The sequence below is a fragment of the Ceratina calcarata genome, unplaced genomic scaffold (assembly GCF_001652005.2).
Source record: "Ceratina calcarata isolate Rehan_Ccalc_2016 unplaced genomic scaffold, ASM165200v1 scaffold62, whole genome shotgun sequence".
Classification (NCBI taxonomy): Eukaryota; Metazoa; Arthropoda; class Insecta; order Hymenoptera; family Apidae; genus Ceratina; species Ceratina calcarata.
In genome coordinates, this window is record NW_017177448.1 from 69,534 (window position 1) to 90,514 (window position 20,981).

Sequence of the window (20,981 nt, forward strand, 5' to 3'; positions counted from 1 at the left end):
GAAAATGATTATCCTGTCCCAAGAATCGTACTAGGAAGAGTATTATAAAAAATTGCGCACAATGGAACGGAGGCCAGAGCCAGTCGAACTTCCTACCAGGGAGGCTAACTCGCATCCCAGATGTCACCGTTATCCTCAACCCTCGATTCCCATAGAATCCGCGGTCGATAGGGGAACGAGGGTGTCACGGCCGAAAGTCCGTCAGTTCTATGCATACGTTCGCTGGTCTCTAGCTCTCCTTGCCGAGCCCTGGCGAAGACCCTATCGGTCGTAGTGGCTGCGTAGTGCGAGCACGACGAGCGAAAAGGGTCCCCGCACAGGTAGAGAGAACACACGAAACGAAGGTGCCCCGAGGGCGTCGGGCGATCGTGGGCGTGACCGGATTAAGTCGCCACCCACACGGATACCATAATGGCCTCCGTGTAGTCAATCGGCTAGCAAAACGTCACAGTCTCCACGTGGTGGAATGGTGGAGTAGCCAATCAACGGTTGGAGTAACGGGCGAAGGAGGCGCGGCTTTGAGTGGCGCCACAGCGGCGACTCTCGGAAACCGTAGACCGGGCTCCGGGGAGAGGCTCGGGCTTCATTATGTATCATTATACCGGTCCGCGCCGCGCGGTGTGCACTGCAGTTACTGGGCCAGGCGCGCGTGTGTGCTTCTCTCCTCTCCGTCGTTCGGTCGGTCGGTCGCTCATCGTTATCATCTTTCTTCTACTTCTTCTTCTTCTTCTTCTTCTTCTTCTTCTTGCTCCCTTACGCTGGCCGCTGCATCGTCGTCGTGATCGTTCGTTCTTTCTCCGTCAACAGGCAAACGTCGGCCGTGCCGCGATGCTGATCGGCCTCGAATAATCACGGCTAACGCGCGTGTAGAGAAGAACACTTGCTGCCGGGTCGCTGAGCGAGAGCGAGCGTGTGTGCGCGCGCGCGCACGCCACTGTGGCAACGTTACAATTAAATCACGCAGTTTCGTGCGAGTGTTCTGTCACGCCAGGACCAGTTCGGATCGACAGATTATCCGGTCCCCGTCGCCGGTGAATCAGAACCGAAAACAAAATCGACGGTACCTGGATTTCGGGAAGTGCCGCCCTGGAATAATCCTCGGAATTCATATCCTGCGGATTGTCGCTCGTTTTCGTGACTGATTGTGAACCAGATTGTGATTACGAGTGACCAGAGTTTAATCGGAGAACGCATTGCGCGTTCCGACGCGCAGTGAATACGCACATCGATGGCCAGATTCAATCGCGAAGAACGCTCGATCGAGTCTACGACGAGCTGACGCGTACCATGATTGTACAATGACGCGCGAAACTAAATGTACATGACTCTTGTGTATCAGCATTTAACAGTTGGATTCAGTTTCATCACAACGAGTACGCGGGTGAAGTGTTTAGTGACCGAAGGAACTCAGACTATTTACGGATTTGAAAATAGTGCACATGTGAACAATTAACTTGCCCATCCCGTTTTCTCTGAAGTGACAGTGATACACTTTACTAGAGCATTGATCATCGTTATTGACGAGTCAATCGGGAACGCTATGTCAACGCTTTTCCTCTATACCGAAGATTGTACAACGCCGCAAGAGAAACCGTAATTGGAACAAGAACGGTCGAATTACCGTGAAATAGAGGCCGCAAGATTCGCGCCCCGTACGGCGTTCGCGCGACGGCGGCGGCGACGACGTCGTCGGCGAGTTTGTCCGCGAGAACTGTGGGCTGTGGCGGCGGCATCGACGTCGCGGCTAAGGTGGAGCGTCCGGGCAGCACGACGACGCTCAACTTCACGGACCTGGGGAGCCCATTCGGGGCGGGCGACCCCTGTCCGTCTAGTACCCCGACCCCGAATAGCATGTCCGGCGGCGGTGGACCGTCCGGCGGCGGTGGCGGTGGCGGCGGCGGTGGTGCAGGTGCCGGTGCCGGCGGTTCCGACATGGAACAGCATCTTCATCACACGGGTTTGGGCTCGGTGACCCCGGGACCACCCGGTGGCAACGGTGGTGACAGCACCACGTCCAGCACCCCGGTTTCGCAAAGCGGCAAATCCGCGTTCATCGAGTTACAACACAATAATCTGTACAATCCTGCGGGTCTACGCGGTGGTTACCCGGGAGGGCATAACGTGCCCGGTGCTCACCAGTTTTCGCATCAAGTCGGAGCCCTGGGTCACCAAACGTCCGGACCGGGCAGCGGGAATCAGCAGCACGCGGACGCAGGATTCCCCAGTCCGAGGTCCGCGCTAGCCGGATATCCGTTCGCGCCCATGCACCAGCATAACGCCTACGGATATCACCTGGGATCGTACGCGCCTCAATGTCCCTCGCCGCCCAAGGACGGTGAGTACCCCAACTGTATGTATTCGCAGCCATTTTCATTACTACTATTTAGAATTAGAGATAATTACAATCGTTCCTGGAAATCAACCGACTGATTGCGTTTATTACATTATGTAAGTGCACGTATCGCTTCGGATTTGGTGAATCTGTGTTCGCGAATTTGACGCGGTGAAACGAAAGAACAGTTCGTTGATTTCATGGAACGGGCAGCTACCGAAAGATTTATAGTAAATACTGATTATTGTTTGATATTCTATTTCTGTAATTGTTGTGTTGTACTGTAAATCTTTCGGTATTTCGTAGTTTCTTAATTATATGTTAGTTGTATGTAGAATTAGTTGAAAGAAACCGCGAATCTATCGTGCAAGTCGTGCGACCACAATACTATTTTTAAACGTAATTCGAAACTTTTGTGACGTTGCTCAGTTAATTTGCAATCGAGTGTTTTATTCGGTCTATTTAAAACATGTTGGAACTTCAGCGACGGCAAAGTGAAAAGTTCACAATGAATGCGTTAATACTTCTCCATAAGAAATGTGTACGAAAGGTGTTCCTTGACATCAATTAAGTAATTTCATTCACTAATTTGTGTCCGGTCCTCCTTCGGAGGGTCCGATCATTGAAAATTCATCATTGACGCGCGAACGCGTGGCAATCGGGCGCCAACACCGAGTCGTAAACCTTTTGATGTAGCTTGGTCGAACGTTGGTTTCATTCGACGAAAAAAGGAACTAAAACGGAAGAGGAGAGAATCTAGAGTAGCAGGTAGTGGTCGGTCGACGGCCGGGACAGGCACAATAACGCCGAGAAGCGGAATAAGATATACGACTGGGAAAGAGAATCCTCTCGGGGTCCGAAAAAGTCCCGCAAACCGGGCTAACGAACGAAACAAAAAGCACCCCGGTTGAATGAGAATAGTCGCGGCCCTCCCTATGTCCTCGAGAAGTGCCGCTAGATATTCAAACAGCTCTACACGCCACTGTTCTGTGTATCCCTTTGCATCTTTTTTATTCTTCCTTTTCCAACTTCTTTCGAATCGATATCAGCTTTTTGCCATGTGGGTAAGAATAGTTGACTAATCGCGGTGCTAAGTGGTCCGTCGCCTTGGCTTTGAACTTGCGACTGTTAATTGTCCCACGACATTCAATATTGATATCGTTACGATGATGGAAGCAAGAAAGTAGTGTACGTTGTTAGAATCATTGATCGCGGAACCCTTTTATTAAAAGCGCCGTTCCATCGTTTCCCTAATGAAGTTGTCACCTATGAATCGACGGACACGAATGTATAGTAATGCAGTTCTATAAGCACGACGCGGCGGTATTTGCGATCCGGAAGACGCGCGTCGAATTCTGAAATAATTAGAATAAAGGTCTTCACACGGGACTGTTCCGAGGATAACGTGTGCTATACATAGGATCATCCATAGTATCTCGCCTTGGAGGACAGTCGGCAACCCTTGGCGAACCGTTTATGCGTAAATTAATAATGACCGACGTTCTCCTTCCATTTCCACCTGTCTTTTACCGTGCCCCGTGAACGCGCACGATCCAGCAGCGTTTCTGCATTATGGAAACCACGGGAAGGCTTCCGGGGCTGGAACCACCCCTTTTGCGTAGCTCGTAGCACGAACGCGCACCGGTTATAGGCAATGTTGAACCGCGATGGGTTTGTCGAAATTGCTAGGAGAATAAAAAAAAGCGATAAATTTTCGATGTTTAGGTAGGGTTCATGAAGTATACTTGCGTTGGTTCACACAAAAGTTTTTGCATAGAAGAATCCCATAAACGATTAGTGACGCACTCGGAGTAATTTTCTATTCTTTTCTAGTAGTTGCAAATACCTAACCATAGCAGTGAACAATAAGTTTCGAGGGTTCTAGCGAAATACTATCCTCCGACACATGTTCATTGCGAGTAACCCCTGATTGTGAAAAATCGTTTGAATTGTAGGACATTTTCTCTCCTTAGAACGACTATTTTATCGCGATCGGTTTTCATAAATCATCAAACCAGCATGTGACAAGTTTTGTTCGCCTAAGAACTGAATTAGCCAGCTAGAAAATTTTCCTCTAGTGTGCCCGATTGCCAGTTTCACGACGGGTCATTGAGTCGTGTCGTAATATAGCTTCAATCCGCTTTCATTACGAATTAGATATTACATATGTAAATATGTACAATTAATTCATCGATAGCGTAGGAGGGGAATGGGAGAGCTTAGGTAGTCAGGATGTCAAAACTCTTCAATCGTACTACGTTTTAAGTGTACATATTTTTACGGATGAAATTATACAATGTACTGTTCGGATCGTCGAGGGCCGACTATTCGGCACGGAATATACGCTGTAACTAACTTTTATATCGTCCTCAACCGTCGAATTCCAGATACCGGTCGTCGTCGCCTTTTTAACGTTCACAATGTATGACTGATACCGATAGCCTTGAGAGTCTACAATGGTTACGAACATTGTTTAAAAGCGTACACTACAATAGCCATGTACTGTCAGTGTCGGTTAGTGATTGATTGCGATCCTCGTAGATCCTTCGAATTGGGTGTAGTTTTTTATTTGTTTTCCTCCTCGTATTTTACAGCGGAAATAACTGTACACGTGGCTCGCAATTGTTTTAATAACAATTATGTAACTCGAACGCGTGGTCACCTGATGTTCCATCGTTCGACAGAAAGGTTCGCTTACGCGTGCGACAAATTACGGAAAGGATTTATTCTCGATTCGAAATGCTCGACGCTAATGAAGATTGAATTAATTAAATAATAAATATCGTTTTAGAGAATCGCGATGGAGCTAATTACCGAGCCGCACGCTATTGTTTGCGCATCCACCTCGAGCTTTGACCACCTGCCGTTGCTCCTATCAAACGAGCCTTCTGACAAAATACTTCACACCTCTTCTCAATAATCCTCTTCAAATATGCTCAGAAAAAACAATGTCCAAAATGTTTTTGTTTTTACTGAATTTCTTTTATCGGCTTCGGTTCTCTTTAATGAAGTCATTCGAAAGCTCGCTTTCGTCGAGAGGGTACGGTCGTAGAAGAGAAACTCCATCGCGTACAGTGTACACAATCATCTCAGATCAAACGCATGATGTTACACTCGACGATGCGCAAACACAACGTTCCCTATGCCGGAATCTAAGCATGTATCTTGCGACAAATGAAACATGCATTGACGTCGTTCATCGTCGAGAATCTCTCTTCTGTCATCGACAGTTAACCTATGTCTAGCGGCGAATCGCAAATGCCCCAAGAACCATAATCCAATTAGCGTGGCTACTTTTACCGAGCTTATCTACGTTAGTCAGTGAACCTGGCAGCCGACTAAGCAGCGCGGCACGGCGCGCGGCCAGATTCATCCGGAGCGGTTCAGAAACAATGCGCATCCCTCGAACGTCGAGGTCTGGCCGGGAATTCAGGTCAAGGTGATGGATTAGGTATTAAACGGTTGTTTTCATAAGGATTAGGAACACCGACCTGGAACACCGGCGGGGATCGCCTCGAAAGGTCTCCGTCGGTCGATTCCCTAGAAGCTGGCTCCTCCTCGACGGACGATGGTGACGCCGGCGACGAACTCTACTTTTCTCGTCCAGAGGATTTGCACGGAAGTCGTGTTTTCTCTGGCGTAGATACATCCGTAGATATCGTGCGGCTGCCACTCAACCGGATCCTGGGAATTCGTTCGTCCCCCAGCTGACAATGAGAAAAGTAGGGTTCGAACGGTCGTCACGCAAAGTGCATCGGCTAGCTGCAACGATCGTCGATAAATTATTCGGCCCGCTCTCTCCAACGTTTTTCGAATCGCATTCGTTTAACTTAGCATTCGTGAAGCTATTCTACTTCATCAATTTCAAAACTAACGAAAAAACAAACTTTTTTTCGACAAGATTTGATTCTCATGAAAGGTGTATTAATTATAATTTATGATCCTATATTTCTCTTGCAAATTCCATGTCGGATATTTCGGTTCGATAAATTACTGCTTTGCGAATAATTATTTTGAGCATCGATCGATACCGGACACGCGAAAATCGGGATGGAAACGCGCGCGTAAAAGAGAGTCGGGAACTCAGGACCGTCCGCAAATGAGCCCCGCGAATTATGGTAAAGTAGTAGTTTCACTACCGTGGGACGGTTTTCAGCGACCGCTTTGCATACACCGCGCCGTGTTAATGACGCCGCGGTGCCGCGAAAAATGTATCGTAAAACCGTGATTTTTGTTTCAAGTTTCTTTGAAGGCGAGATCTTTATGCACCTCTGTTGTCCGGGTGTTGCGTCAGGTTCTGTGATTAACGTTGTTAGTATACGGGTTAGTAATCAGTTGGGTAGCAGGCTATAAATTCGTTCTATCCAACTGGAGTCGCGGTAAGAAGAGAATTGTCAACTGAACATGAATTTTAATGCCGTCTGTCTAAGTATCATAATTTTATTCTTTACAGAATTCGTGTAAATGATACGACAAATGAATTATTCTCTTGAACAATCCGTTTTTTTATTGCATTTTCATAACAGCTACTATTCTCTGCTAACAGTAGGTTGCTAAACAAACATAAACTAGAAAACGCGGCCCAGATAACAGTGCGACTACCTTTTCAAGAAAGCAATATATCCGGTTAGAAATGATAAAACACCAAATAATGTTATCGCGTTCATTAGAAGGAAAATCGTGTAGGTTCGCGTCTTCAACGATAGCCACTAGCGAGTAAGCTAAAAGTTTAAGTTAAACGGAGAATTCTAGTGGTTCATAAAAGAGGCCACAGTGAAAATTTACTTCGTGTTTTAAAAAGTAACGCCGTGTCGATCAACAAAATCAATCAACAATTACGAACACTTGACATATCACGATTTATTAAGTTGGTCGCTAATATCCGTCGTGTTGGCATATAATTAAAATCCCTCTGTCATTTTCTGATTGATCTTGCAAATCTGATTCACGGGTCAGCATTCCACGTTTCTCTTCTCAGTGACACGGTCGGCAATGCCGTGGCGTTATGCGAATCTTATGCGTGTCCTTCGCCTTACTATAAATTACAGTAATAATTAATAGTTTCGCATATAATTAGATAGAGCAGAGTTTATTGGACTACTACATTATCACTTTACGCAGTTAATTTTCTGTTTTCATTCTCCATGCCACTTTTCAGCCCTTGTTGCTACCTCCATGGCAAACACATGTCAGTTAATCCTAGAACTTCGTATTATGTAATTGATATAGTTTATGCCGTTTTTCGTTTCATTCTAATTGTCTGGTTCTGATTTCGTTTCATGTTTTTTTTTATGTTTTCTATCATAAACTCTTGACTTACCAGCAGCATTAGGATAGAACCGCGCTGCATTTGACAGCAAGCGTCACTTGTACGGCAAAATAAAAGATTCTGTTCATGAGACGCGTACGTGCGTTAAATCTTTCACGGTGACATTTTCTTGAACACCACCGTAGAAAATGACAAGGTTGGTTTGTTTGGATTTCTAAATGACTGTGTTACGTTCAAGGATTCACACCGCACAGCGCATAACGCTACATTGCAATTAGGGTATAAACATAATGGCGCGATCGCACGTACGATAGCGTTGCCCGGGCTGGCATGATGCGTTTATATTTAATCGGTGCGTAATTATTCGATGATTAATTTATAACAATTCTTTCTAATTAATTACACGTATGGTTAACACTCCGATATCGCACGCGGCGATAGCGATCACACGTGGCAAATTACGCGAGATTAATCATGATTTATCGCAGCTACCTATGACCGAAATTTAATTACGATCTCCGACGCAACTTTCATCCCCTCCTTCTTCATCTTTTTTTAATCCAGCGATCTTCCGATCTTTCTTTCTTTTTCCCGAGGGTTTAACTTTTTATTCAGGTTTTCGTTGAATTTCTCTTTAGTTTGTACGCAACTGGTGACGAGGATTCTGAAAGTTGATGTTAGGGTGGTGCATGTTCGCAGACCTCTCGCCACTGGGTGACAAGGGTGGCAGCCTGGTCGACGAGCTCGGCGGCGGCGGCGGTGGTTCCTTGAGGAACGGGAAAGGCAAGAAGATGAGGAAACCACGAACGATCTACAGCAGCCTCCAGTTGCAACAACTCAACAGGCGGTTCCAGAGAACACAATACCTCGCACTACCAGAACGAGCAGAGCTCGCGGCGAGTCTCGGTCTGACGCAAACCCAGGTCAGATTCAACTTCTATTTTATTTTCCTTCCTTCCTCATTCTTTCCGCGATTCGAGTCCTCTCTCACGGAAACGAGTTTCTCACGTGCAGACGAAATTCACGTGCTCGCCCGATGCACTTCGGTTCGAGGGATGATGATGAACACCGCACTCGTCACGCGAATCAACGCGCGGTTACCTTGTTCCGTGGCTATTTCACCGTGTTTTCACGTTATCTCGGCAATTAACCATGGTTTCCATGAAAATCTCATTACGGTTCGCGATACGCTGTTTAGCTTCGTGCACGAGGAAAATCCCTCTGCGGAAGCAGCCTCCGATGTTGCGAACTATACTAGAAGATACATGACGTTGAACATTTTCTCACGGTAATCTTCTAAATTTTATTTCCTTTGTGTACAATACTTTCCCTAAGGACTGTCACAAGATAATTTTACCAAATTCTCGTTATGCTTCATGTTCACCCTTGCAATCTCCGATTTTTTAAAAAGTCGCTCATGTGTCGCAATTAAAGATCAACATTTTCGGATACGTTGTATAAATATAATTAATGAGCAAACATATACAAGCTCGTAACTATAGTAATTGTTTGCAATTGTTAAAAAAATTTGGTGTAGGTAAAATCGTAGCAGTATAAGAATTTTATTTTGCAATTTTCGCACAATATCCATGGAGGATAGTCATATTTCGCGTTCGCCCCACGAAACCACGAGGAGATCCTGTTGCACGGACAGTCCAGCGTAACAGGATCCTCGATGGACGGCATCTGTCCGCATTATCGGCACAAATGACTTACTAAATCACCGATCTGCCACGCCCTGGTCACCGAGGGTAAGGTTACAATAGTTGTCAAACGCGAGAACGGGGAGAAAACGGTAGTGAAACAGTAACGAGGCGATCATAAATATTCCGCCGCGTCGCGGAGTTTTTCATACTTTCCGCGATGGACATAGGTGGACTTTCCGCTAATTATCCGACCCGGTTTCCAATTAACGATTTATTGGACGGAGCAGGGGAGCCGTGGTCAAAAGCTAATTAGGGCTAGTCTTCTGGAAGCCATGAATTTCTCGCGGTTTCCAATTAACGATTTATTAGACCGCGATCGCTTCGGAGCTAATTGAAACGAACCACACCGCGAGCGTACAGGAAATTATCGTCCAGATAAGTCCACGTTTAAGACCTATCGTTAGAATGCGTTATTCGGCTAAAGATATGTACATTCATGATTCGTGAAATCTCATGTTTTACACTCTTTTTGTTACTTCTGCTAACTTTAATTGCCAACAATTCAAGACTCGTTTAATTAAGAAAAAAAGAGCCTAATAAACTGTAATAGAAGCAGCTATTTGCTGCGGACATCAAACAGATCACATAATAACAGTGGATATATTCAGAACGAAGAGTGACCCCAAATTGATTTATTTGAACCCGATCCCCCCAGTCCCATACGTGCGGACGTCAAATGGCTAAAGGTTTTCTCATAGATACGCATGCGATACGTAACTGCGTATCGCGTAATCACGGGATAGCTGGCTGCCGTAGCACGCTGATGCCGTCGCAGGGGGTCCCGAACCGGATAATTTCATTAGTCTGAGCTCCGCGGGAGTTATTCCCCTCTCTCCGTCGTTCAGAGAATCGAGCTCGGCGCAGCCTGATGAGTAATCGCGCGGCATCGCGACAAGTTGCTTGCAAAATAACATGCGGAAAAAGCGGTCTCCCTGTTGATTTTCAATAGGAGACAGTCTACTCGTGAATCCAGTTCGTTATCTTCAGACGAACTTATAAAATATTCTGTTACGTATTGCTTTCCTTATTTTACAAGATCCAGTTGCTGCTAAAGATGTTAAATTGTCATGCATTTGGAACTAAAGAATCACTCCACGATCTTTTCGATTTCTTCAAGGCTTCGTCATGAATTTCTTCAAATTGAAGGGTAGTTTCTACTATTAGACCTTCGAGCGTCCAAGAACGTTATCAGAATCCTGTGGCACAGCGGCAGCTGACTAGGTCCTTCAAGAACCTCGCGATCAGTGCATCTCTTCAGGGTGCACCGTGTATAATCTGTAATCGGCCAATCAAGGCGTTCGAGCAAGCGCCTGTGCTTGCTCTCCGTTGGCCCTGCTACCGTCGCATCGGGTTTCTTGTCATCGCTAGCAACATGGCGCCTAACAGAGCCTTCGCTGCCTTCTCTTCCATCTTCCCTTCGTTGCTGGTCTCCTCCTCCTCGTTTCGTTCCCTCTTTGCCGTTTTCTTATCCGCGCCTTTCTTTCGATCTCTTCTCGTTTTACCTTTGCCCGCGCTCGCGGTGTTCGACTTGGCCACGGAAAACGACGAAGACGATGCGAAAGGACGAAGAAGGAAGAATGGATCGAGAGAAGTGAAGTCGCGAATCTCTTTTTCTCCGGGGCTTCAATTTGAGGACGTGGTAGCGCGTTCGTGCCGCCGCCGCGGCCGCCGTGGTGCTACACCGACGAAGGTAGAACGAGAAGGAGGGGAGGTAGGGTAACAAGGACAGAGGGTACTTGTACACGCGAAGTATACATCGCCATGAGCAGAAACGTATGTGTACGTGCAAAGGGATAGACACGTAGATACACTACATAGGTACCAACACGGCGGTCTGCGTTCCTGCCACGTACCTACCTTGGGCGTGGTGGTTCCTTTTTCTTCGTCTTCGCCGAGCAACGTGGTCGATCTCTCCTCATTGGCCCTGGGAATGCCAACGCGTCGAAACGAGATTCGAAAGTCGCGCACAACCGAGGGAAGAACTGTACGCCGAATGAATTCGAAATCTGAATGTTCGGGGAACGCGCGCTCTTAAAATTGGTCCAAGTTTTAGCTCGTGGTAACGCTTAGTGCCTATTTATATTTCGGGAAACGATAATTGTGTAAAAAACAACGAATCATGCTCTGTGCTTTCTGTTATTGTTAACAAAATTGTAAGTGATTCAAGTTTTGAAATCTGGTCATAGAAATTATGGCATCCTTACCCGAGGGATTATTAAAAGAAGTTCTTTTTGTCTGTGATAGATTCAGAATTAGGAATCCGAGTGTGTAGGGAAACAAGCGGCTCTAAGATTAAAAAGTTCTGTCCAAGTATGAACCAACTTGATGGATCCTAATATGTATCTCGTACGATAACCATAGACAGAATCGCGTCACGGTAGATGATTCCCTATGTCTTGTTATCAATTATTGATAGAACCATAAGAGACCTAGGCATGATATCGATATCGCGACGAACAGACCGACGAATAATCGAATCGAGCTACCCCTCTGCACCGAGCAGGGTAAAAATAAGAAAATACTCTCTCTCAAGGAGCGATATATAAAACCATCGATCGACCGACGCGATGCGACGGTGTAATATCTTTCGCGTTTGTAAAACTCCGAGAATTCATCATTCTCCCGTTTCGAAACGTTACTGGTTTTTTTTCTCGAATCAACAAATCTAGATTCGCAATCTTTCTGAGCAATGAGGACTTCTCGCGTTTATCCAGACGGCTTGTCCGTCTTCTGATAGTGATTAATAAATAGCTCGCGATCAAGGTCGTATAAGATCTTGTCGATGGAGCACGCGATGCGTTCACGGAAAATCCGAACGTCATCGAAATCGTAGCAAATTAGCGCAACGCGAGATAAGTATCGTCCATGCATGAGCGCGTGTACAAATGTGGCTTGAAGTATTTATGCTGAAAAAGCTAGAAGATGAGAAATGAGCAGTACGTAACCTCTTGAACAAGATGAAGAAATGACTTGAAAATTTCTCGATCAATCAGTGAAATTGATTTTACAATTGGAGTAAGAAGTTAAGTTCATTTTTGCGTGACATCGAAAAAAATAAATGAAGCATACGTTATGGAAACAGCGGCCGTATGAACTTTTCCTATCTTTCCGGCTACCAGAACGCTACGTAACACCGGATCACTTGCGAAACTTAACGTGGCAGACGTCGATCTGTGAATAACTGCGTGCATGTGTCCCTCCGCCCTGTATCTCTACCTTTCCCTCGCTTTCCGCTCGTTTATCTGCGTCCATTTATCTGTCTATCACAGGCGTCGCGTCGACCGACATGGCGTACACATGCCTCCAGTGCTACTTTGGCAAGCCTTTCGTCTATGCTTATCGTTCCCGATCGTCTAAAGATAACTGTCTCAGTTTCTCGCCGTGGAACAATGAATCAGCTAATTAATGACGGTGTATCACTTCGATCGTCTACCATGAAAATTCGATGAAAATCTCTAAGATTCAGCCCGGACGAATCTTTATCATTTTTTTATCTGATTCGAGAATTTTACCCAGTGTTCGATCTTTACTATCAGATTCGAAAGCAGATTCCGAGTAGAAGTCGACTACGATCGAGCATGCACCTCTGTCGCTACGAGTTCTCTAGGTTAGATGCATTAGATAATAGGGTCCCAAGTCTGTACGTAGTCGCGGAACAATAGCTCGAATATAATTGATGATTCTGCCTGGCCGGACTCGCGTATGAATCATTAGGCGAACGCCAGTTGTTCTACTTGGAGTTAGGCGACGGAACGGGCGGTCGCGTGAAAGCGGTGCGCCAACTTCGGCGCGAATGTCAACGGTATTGTGTTCAAGGCATTAGGCGGTCTGTATGGTAATAGTAATTAATATTTACTGGTCTGTCCCGCGTAAGAAACCGTTTCGTAAAACTTTTATACGCTCATGCAGAAAGTTTTCTTGCTGTCAAGTTGTTCTATTATGTTGCGATGTCCCCCCAAACTGTAATGAATCCAGCCAAGAGGAGAAATCGAGCTCCTTCAAAAACAATCGATTCACCTAAAAACCGTATCGAAGCGTATTCAATACAAAACAACCTCCCATCGATGTCCGAAGAAGGCCAATTAATCGATCTGTTCTTCTTATTCCTTTCTTACAACTTAACCCGCTTTTCCAACTGTCTGCTTCCGTCCCTGTCACCAGTTCAGCTCCTTCCAATTTTCTATCCGAGTAACCGGCATCGAGGCATTGCTTATCGTGCTATTATCTCATCGACGTGTCATCCGTATCGTGCGTGTCAAGACAGGGATGTGTCGTCCTCCTTGCCTCCGTTTCGCGTACGACAAGTCATCCCTATTCGTCAGCCTCTTCTGCGTTATCGACGTCCTGGCACTGGTAATAAAACTAACAGCGGCTCGACGACCGACGTGTCTCGCTATCGGCTTGTATCTGTCGACCACCGGCTACAAATGGGAAAGTTTCGCGGCGAGGCGGCGTGGCACGCGATCCGCGGCATGGCACGACTTATTATTCCGCGGAAACGTTCGTTCGTGCGCGGCCACACGCGCACCCCCTTGTGTAATTTCGTGCATCCAGCCTGTGATCCACGTGAACTGTGCACGACATTATTTAATTCAATTTTATACCATCCGACCTCGTTATCCGGTCCGCTCGTTAATTCCTTTTCAATCTTTTGGAGGAAAATCACTTTCGTACTAGGTACATTCGAGGGTGCGTATTGAAGTGTACATAGCATATGGTAATTGCTCTGGTAACTATGAGAATGAGAAGATTTCAGTCTTATTACATCGAGTCGAACATTGTAAGATACGAGTTTATTACTGAAAACGAGTAAGGGCATAACAGTATGCAATTACTATAATTCCAAACAGTTTTGTGTACTTTGAAATTACTCTCTTAGAGAAATGAGAAAATATGGCTTATCGTGCTTCCTCTCTGTAATCTTCGGTCACTTGGCTACACGATGGTAGTGCATCATAACTGATCAATGTATCAAGAATACTGTGATTAAATACTTCGGTACGACTCCTCTTTATTCTAATCTATAATTTTTTCGAATCGCGTAACAAACAAAACACTGGATAAGTTTAACGTAGCCTACACAGTAGCGTTCAAATCACAAACCTTTGACGCACGGACGTTCGAACCGCATAATTTGTTCATCTAAGATGCGACATTTTATCGCGTAAATTGATAGTTGTAACGAACCTCGATGGACGCCGTTAGCACAGTTGAATCGGTCTGCCCGCGCGTGTGCGTGCATCCTTTTATCCCCGGGCCGAGCTGTTTTATTGTACGGTGTCCGGCGACAGGCTCGTCGATGGCAACACGACAACGGTTTAAACTTTCCCTCGGATTCGACGAAAGTTGTCGTACACACGATGCAACGCGCCATGGCGCTGGATTGATGTTTCCGTTGTCTAATAGCCTGAGTTGCGTTCTCGCGTATAATAATACGTCTTTCGGCTCTCCGCGCACTTTCCTTCACCCAGATACACCGCATAGTTTTTTACTCGATCAACGTTCCACATAAATATTGCCTCAACGCGCGGAGTTTCCTTTGCATACACTCCCGTATTTCGTCAACCTTGACACAGTATCGACATAAAAAGACGCCAGTATCTAATCTTGAAACGTTCCCATCAATAGGATTCAATTTTTCGATTTCTCTCTTCGGGCACGACTTCAGGTTATCATTGATCTCGTTCGACGACCTCGTTAACATTAGACGGTTTTAATACTAGCTTATTTTTTTTTGTACCACGTAAACTTATTTGACCGTTATCCGCTGATTAAAAAAAAAAAAAATGCGAATATCTAGTAATACTAGTTTTTCTGCCATGCTACGAAACTCGTGCGCGCTCTTTCGCCTGCCATTTCACGCGTGTCATACACGGTTGACGTAATTGTGTCGCGTAGCTGCGTTCGAGATGAAAAATACGGAAGGTAATTAATAGTGTTCAATGGGCCGGAGAATAGTATTGCATAAACCCACTGTGGCTGCCGATTCATGATTACACCTGTAAACTTGGAGCAAACCTTATGTTATCCTTGAAGTGAACGCCTACTTTTTTAGAAACTTAACCAGTTTCGGTTAAATGTTTCTATCATATCTCTTAACCAGTTTCTTTTCTGTGATAACGTAATGTAATAGAACAATGAATATTCGTTAACGAACGACTTTCCTCACAAAAGAACTACAAGCATATTGTACACAGCGAATTATTCAGGATTCGTGATAATCGTCATTCTATGTCAATTTGCGAAAATTTCTCTTTAATTAAACGCTAACGTGACAAAAGCGGGTAGATAGTTGTTTTTCCCAAATATTTAAAGTTTAATAGATTTGCAAAATAAATATTAATTGACTCCTAAAAAGGATAACAAGCCAATTACACATTTCTAATGAAAAAGGAACATAGAAAAAGCGACAGGAACTTGTCTGTCCTTTATTGATGGCTAAGCTGTCTCCTCCCTGTTTTCCTCTTGTACGACTCTTTCTCTGCTTGCTGGTCGGCTTTTGAAGAACCAGAGGAGGTCGATAATTATTTTCACGCAGCGACGTGTACGTACACGTACGTAAGTACGTGGATCAAAAGAGGTCTGGCATGCCTCATGGGACCTCCCACAATGCCTCAAATACCAATAATTACTGGCAGACGAGTTCGATGTTTGCAGAAACGTCGGTATGGCCGCAATTCCTCGAGTATGTACACTGAGCGAAAATCAGCGTCATCGTGTCGACGAGGGGCGGCTCCATGAAGAGGCGCTCTTTTATTTCACCCTCTTTACGACTGCGTCATGACTTCCGCAAATTCTTTATTTCAACCATTCGCTGTCTGTACTTCATTTCCATATTAATCAAATGCTTTTAACTGCAAAAGGCAGATAAGTGGATCCGTTGTTTTACAAATACTGCTCGATAGTTTTTAAGTGTAGAATAAAACGAAGAATCTTTTGTTGTAAAACAGGAATTCGTTACGGGTTAAAACGACAGTAACGCGAGCACAATGGTACGGCTGGCTAGATAAACTATACGTTTAACCCAGTTCTTTTATCACATTGACACTACCCTACCGGTTACGTAACCCGCATTTCACTGTGCCAATTGAAGGTTAATGAGTGTAATCACGAAGACGGCTCAATTCACAGAGGGTGAATAAATATGCTTTCTACACGATTTAACAGGAATTACGGAATCTTCCATTATCGTATTATTTAAACTTGTCCTATAATTTTGTTCTCTTTACCGAGATTCGCGTTGTTAAAATTTCTCGCCCATATTTTTATCAATTCCGGCGAATCGGTAAAATACGACGAGACGTAAGAGCGTCCGATTTTCTCAGAAGTTATTACGAAGTGGTAACTAAAAATACTTGGACGGGAGCGGAGCGAGTTGAACGCGATCCCTCGGGTAGAGAACCACGGCGAAGTCGAGAAGAATTCGCGCAAAACAGGCTCGAGGGGTTTCGGACCGGCGCGGCGCGGCGCGGCGTGGCAGAAGCGCGCCGTCTTCCTTCCTGCGAGGAATCCCTGCACCGAGAAGGGAACGAAATCCTCCTCCCGTACCCCGCCTTCTTCGAAGATCTTTCAGGAAGATCACCGCCGGCGCAATGCGTTACGTTTGTGGCTCAGGCTTGCACCTGACCAACTTTGTGGCAAAAGGGCAACATCGACTGTTTGCTACGATATCGACGGACACTTTGTGTTTACGATACACCTCGAATAGGCATAGCGAAACAGAGTAGGTGGTGATGTCAGAGAATAACGTTGATGGTGGTTGTTGAAGAACAAGAAGAGGAGAGAACAGGGAAGAACGGAGGAGGAAGAGAGAAAGGAGAGTACACCTCTCGGGATGGTGTAGGAATGGATCAGCCATGGTCGAGCCATGGCTGGGGTACACACACATTATTTCAATGTTGGCAGTAATGCCTGTTATTAAGCGATGATAATGATTGGTATTATCGCGGGTTGGGAGCAGCACTGGTAGCAGCGGATATAAATCATCCTTACTTCCTTCTTGCTGGCAGTGGTTGGGCTCCGCGAGAGCTCACCTCCATGCCAAGAAGCTGTAAATAACCCAGCGAGTTGCACTGCGGCGTTTGCGTTTGCTCGCAGCCACGAGGTGAAGGAAAAGGTTTCCTAGCTAGCTAGCTAGCTAGCTAGCGCGACGCTTTTCTGTGTTGGTGAATCGGTCTCAGATAGGTCGCAGTTAGGTCTCGACGTTCTCTTCCTACCGTACCACCCTGTGGTACGACTTTCCTTTGCAACGATCAGACGTGCAACCACGACGTACTTAAAAACCCGCCGATATGACTCATCTCGTTAGCCCTTCGTTTAATCATGCGCGGTCGTCCAGTTTAAATATTCCATTGATGGTCATAAAGTTCGACGTTCTCAAGCGATAGCATCCATGAGGAACATGGCGTACCTCATCAGCAGCTCGATTCCATATTATTTTCCCTCGGTTCTTCGATCTTTTTCTTCTCGCTCCTCTGCATTTCTTCCTTGTCTCCACCGGCCCTTCTCACAAACTCACCCTCTTTCTCGTCCGTAAATCATCGTTCGGCGCCGACGATCGAATTCACGATACCCGAGTCCCTCTCTCGATTCCTAGAACAACGAGCAACATCCCAAGTTTCAAAGTTTCATCAAGCTGCGTCCGTTGCCGATGCGATGGCCCTTCCTCCGCTCCCTTCAGAATTCACGTGCGTGCGCGCTGACTTCTTCACGACGCGCACGCCGCTTCTTCTATCGTGTCCAGATTAGTTTTAGCTTTTGCACTGCAAGCCTCGTCCGAGTCTCTCGCGTACGTAGCTAACGGTAAGGCCGAAAGGGTGGGCAGGGGGGCACGTCCAGTCACGCCCACGCGTATCTCGATCTAATAAATCCAACATTTCGCCGGTAAATCCGAGCCCCTCTCTCGTGGCAGTCGCGCACGATCCGCAGGAAGCGAAGACGATCTAAGAATTTGAGGAACAGGGAATGTCGTGGATTAATACTGAACGAGGAACATGGGCAGTAAAAATATTGTTCTCTACTAATATAATTTAGATAAAGGAGTTCCTGTTGGAACAGATCACAGACTTAAGGAAATTAAAGATTTATTTGCGATAAGGTGTCTTATTGTCAGTTTGAAAACTGTCGCGATTCCAACGCTCGCATGCGAGTATTAGTATCACCTCGGTTCCACGACTTCTCGGAAGGATTTCAAGCGAACAAGAAGGAGTAGGAGGAGGAGGAGGAGGAGGAGAAGAAGAAGAAGAGTTCGTGCCGAGAACGGTGGGAACCTCCTGGGAAGTTTTAATGACAGCGTAACGATCGAATTATGCGTTTCGCGCGAAACTGTGGAAGAAACGTTTGTCCCTTACCATCCATTACAAGCTATTAGATTCTGTCCCTCGTTTCTTAATTCAACGTCAATTACCAATTAACGTGCTGAACAACGCCTTCATCAACAGATTCCCATTATAGCGGATGAGAACCAATACGTACATATGATAAATTTCATTTGAAAGCTAAATCTTAACGTGTCCTGAAACACGAAGTGACACTGAAAAGACGTAAGCCACGAAACGGTTGGATCGCGCGAGGTTACCGAACTCCCTGGGTTCCCTTGTACAAAAACTCGGGAATTTGCAAAAATGAACAATTATAGGAATCCAGAGTAGTCCTCCTGGGTGCTCCTTCCCGTCCCTCGCCCTTCTCTTTTCCTCTCGCCAGTCTACTCTACTCGCGCAGCAACCACCTCGATGAGCGGAGAGAGAACGAATGCGCGGGTCGTTTGAAGTGGCATCGTCCCCGCGCTTTTGCTTTCTCGGTTTCTTACCCGAATCGCCTTCCACTTCTTCTTCTTCTCCTTCCGTCTTTCTTCCTTCTGTCCATCGCGATACAGCGGAGCAACTCTCTTTCTCTGTCCCACCAGCCACTCAGCCCTTTCGGTATTCGTTTGTTTCATGGCGACTAGGCTCCCCTTCGTGTCTCTCCTCCTTCTTCCTTCTGCTTCACCCTTTTCACCATTCTTGATCCGCAACACACAAGCTTCTCGCGCGCCTTCCTTCCTCCTATTGCCGCCACGGCGCGGCTCGACGACCCTACGTACCGCATACCTAGTTGCGGCATTGCTCCGGCCTGGGCTTCGTTCCACGACCACAGCCCTGGTGAGGTACGGACCTCCGTAGGTGTTTACCTACTATTCACCGTATGTTCCTATCGTACGGAGATGTTCGTTCTGACAAGTCTTCTTTATTACGCAAAGTTTCTTCTCGTAAATTTCTTATACGAAATTTATGGAAAACCAGAGATCATAAATAAGAACGAGACGCACATGAATGACAACGTGTTTGCAAACTCCTAAGAAGACTTATTGAAAAATATACTATTTTTGGTGATACACCGACAATTGCAGCTGTTTTAGTTTGGCTCGACGAGGCAGGTGTACGATTACGTAATCCAGGTTACGTGCAAGCCGTTTTATTTTTACTGTGAGAATTTCCGCGAGGCGAGGCACGACCTTCATTGACAATGTATATCGACTCAATTTATCGGACTATGTGCGCAGGTTTCTTCTTTCTTTGAAAATAAGAAAATTGAGTTGGTAACGTACGTACCATATGAATTTAATTCCCATACCGAGGCAGGCTCGCTTCCGGAATCGACGACGCTAATTGAACGAAAAAACTCGGTATCTATAGAATCGTAAGGGGAAAACGAGCATCTGCGGTCAGACGTGTAGTTCCACGCCACGTGATGACCTCTTCATTCATTTTTTTTCTCGCATTTCTTTTATGATTGTCTTGCATCGCGTGCTTCAGTTATAGGTTCGCGGACAGATTGTATCTCATTAACTTACAAGTCGGTGAAAAATATCAGTGCATCATGTAAGGTTTCAATGTATATGATCCGACGTATCTAGTTTACCTCGCGCCGCATAATTAATCAATTTCTTTGTCTCGAATTCATAGTGATCTTTTTTCCTGACCGCAAGAACACGGTCGGGAATCTGATTCGTGCTCTTTACTCGAAAGAACGTGTCGCTAGATTTCAAAGGTGATGACAAATGCGTCGTCGCCCGATGGATTCTCCATCGTCCGGCATGGCATCGTTTATTCATTCGGTACATTGTAAAAATGAAACAGCAAAGACGCGTGGGCACGATTGGGCCGTCGCGTCGCAGAAGCCGATGGACGGACGGCTGACCAAACCGAACGTCCGCTTCATTTTGTATTCAGCCAGCGCATGCGCCAGTTGTCACCGCTGACACATCGTTCGTCAATCCGTTTCTGCACACAAAGCTGCGGCAGAATAAAAAGGACGACCAGGCGGCATTGCTACTGCTCCTAAGAGAGGAACGTCTCAATCGGGCATCGATCGGCGATCGATCGATCCGCGATTCGACGTCTTCTTCACCAGAGACGTGCAGCACTTCGCCGGATCTCTTGTAATTCTCTCCTTTTCTCCCCGATCTTGTTTGTCCATATGATCCAATGATTGCCAATGCGATACGTGAATTTCGAAGATAAGAAATACGTAAACAATGTACTGTACCTGGTCACTCCAATTTACATGTCTTCGGTCTTGGGACTCATTTTTATGCCAATTATTGCAATATGTAATTAAGTACATGTATAAAAATAATACCGTCGCAGGTATTTATTTTCAAATTAAACTTGTTAATTTCAAAACGTTGAATGAA

The 20,981-nt window shown here is 45.8% G+C and overlaps 1 protein-coding gene across 3 annotated transcripts in view; it reads left to right on the forward strand.

The window, feature by feature from the left end:
- Positions 1-584: 584 nt before the first annotated feature.
- The window catches only part of Dll (homeotic protein distal-less), a 66,380-nt gene continuing 45,983 nt past the window's right edge, over positions 585-20,981 (forward strand). The window contains exons 1-2 of one of the 3 annotated variants that reach the window (XM_018033086.2): positions 585-2,350; positions 8,301-8,524. In XM_018033086.2, coding sequence (XP_017888575.1) covers positions 1,852-2,350; positions 8,301-8,524 — 723 coding nt within the window. In that variant the 5' untranslated portion in view covers positions 585-1,851. Of the gene's footprint in view, positions 2,351-8,282; positions 8,525-20,981 lie in introns of all 3 variants that reach the window. The other 2 variants (XM_026817763.1, XM_018033088.2) reach the window with 2 other exon arrangements.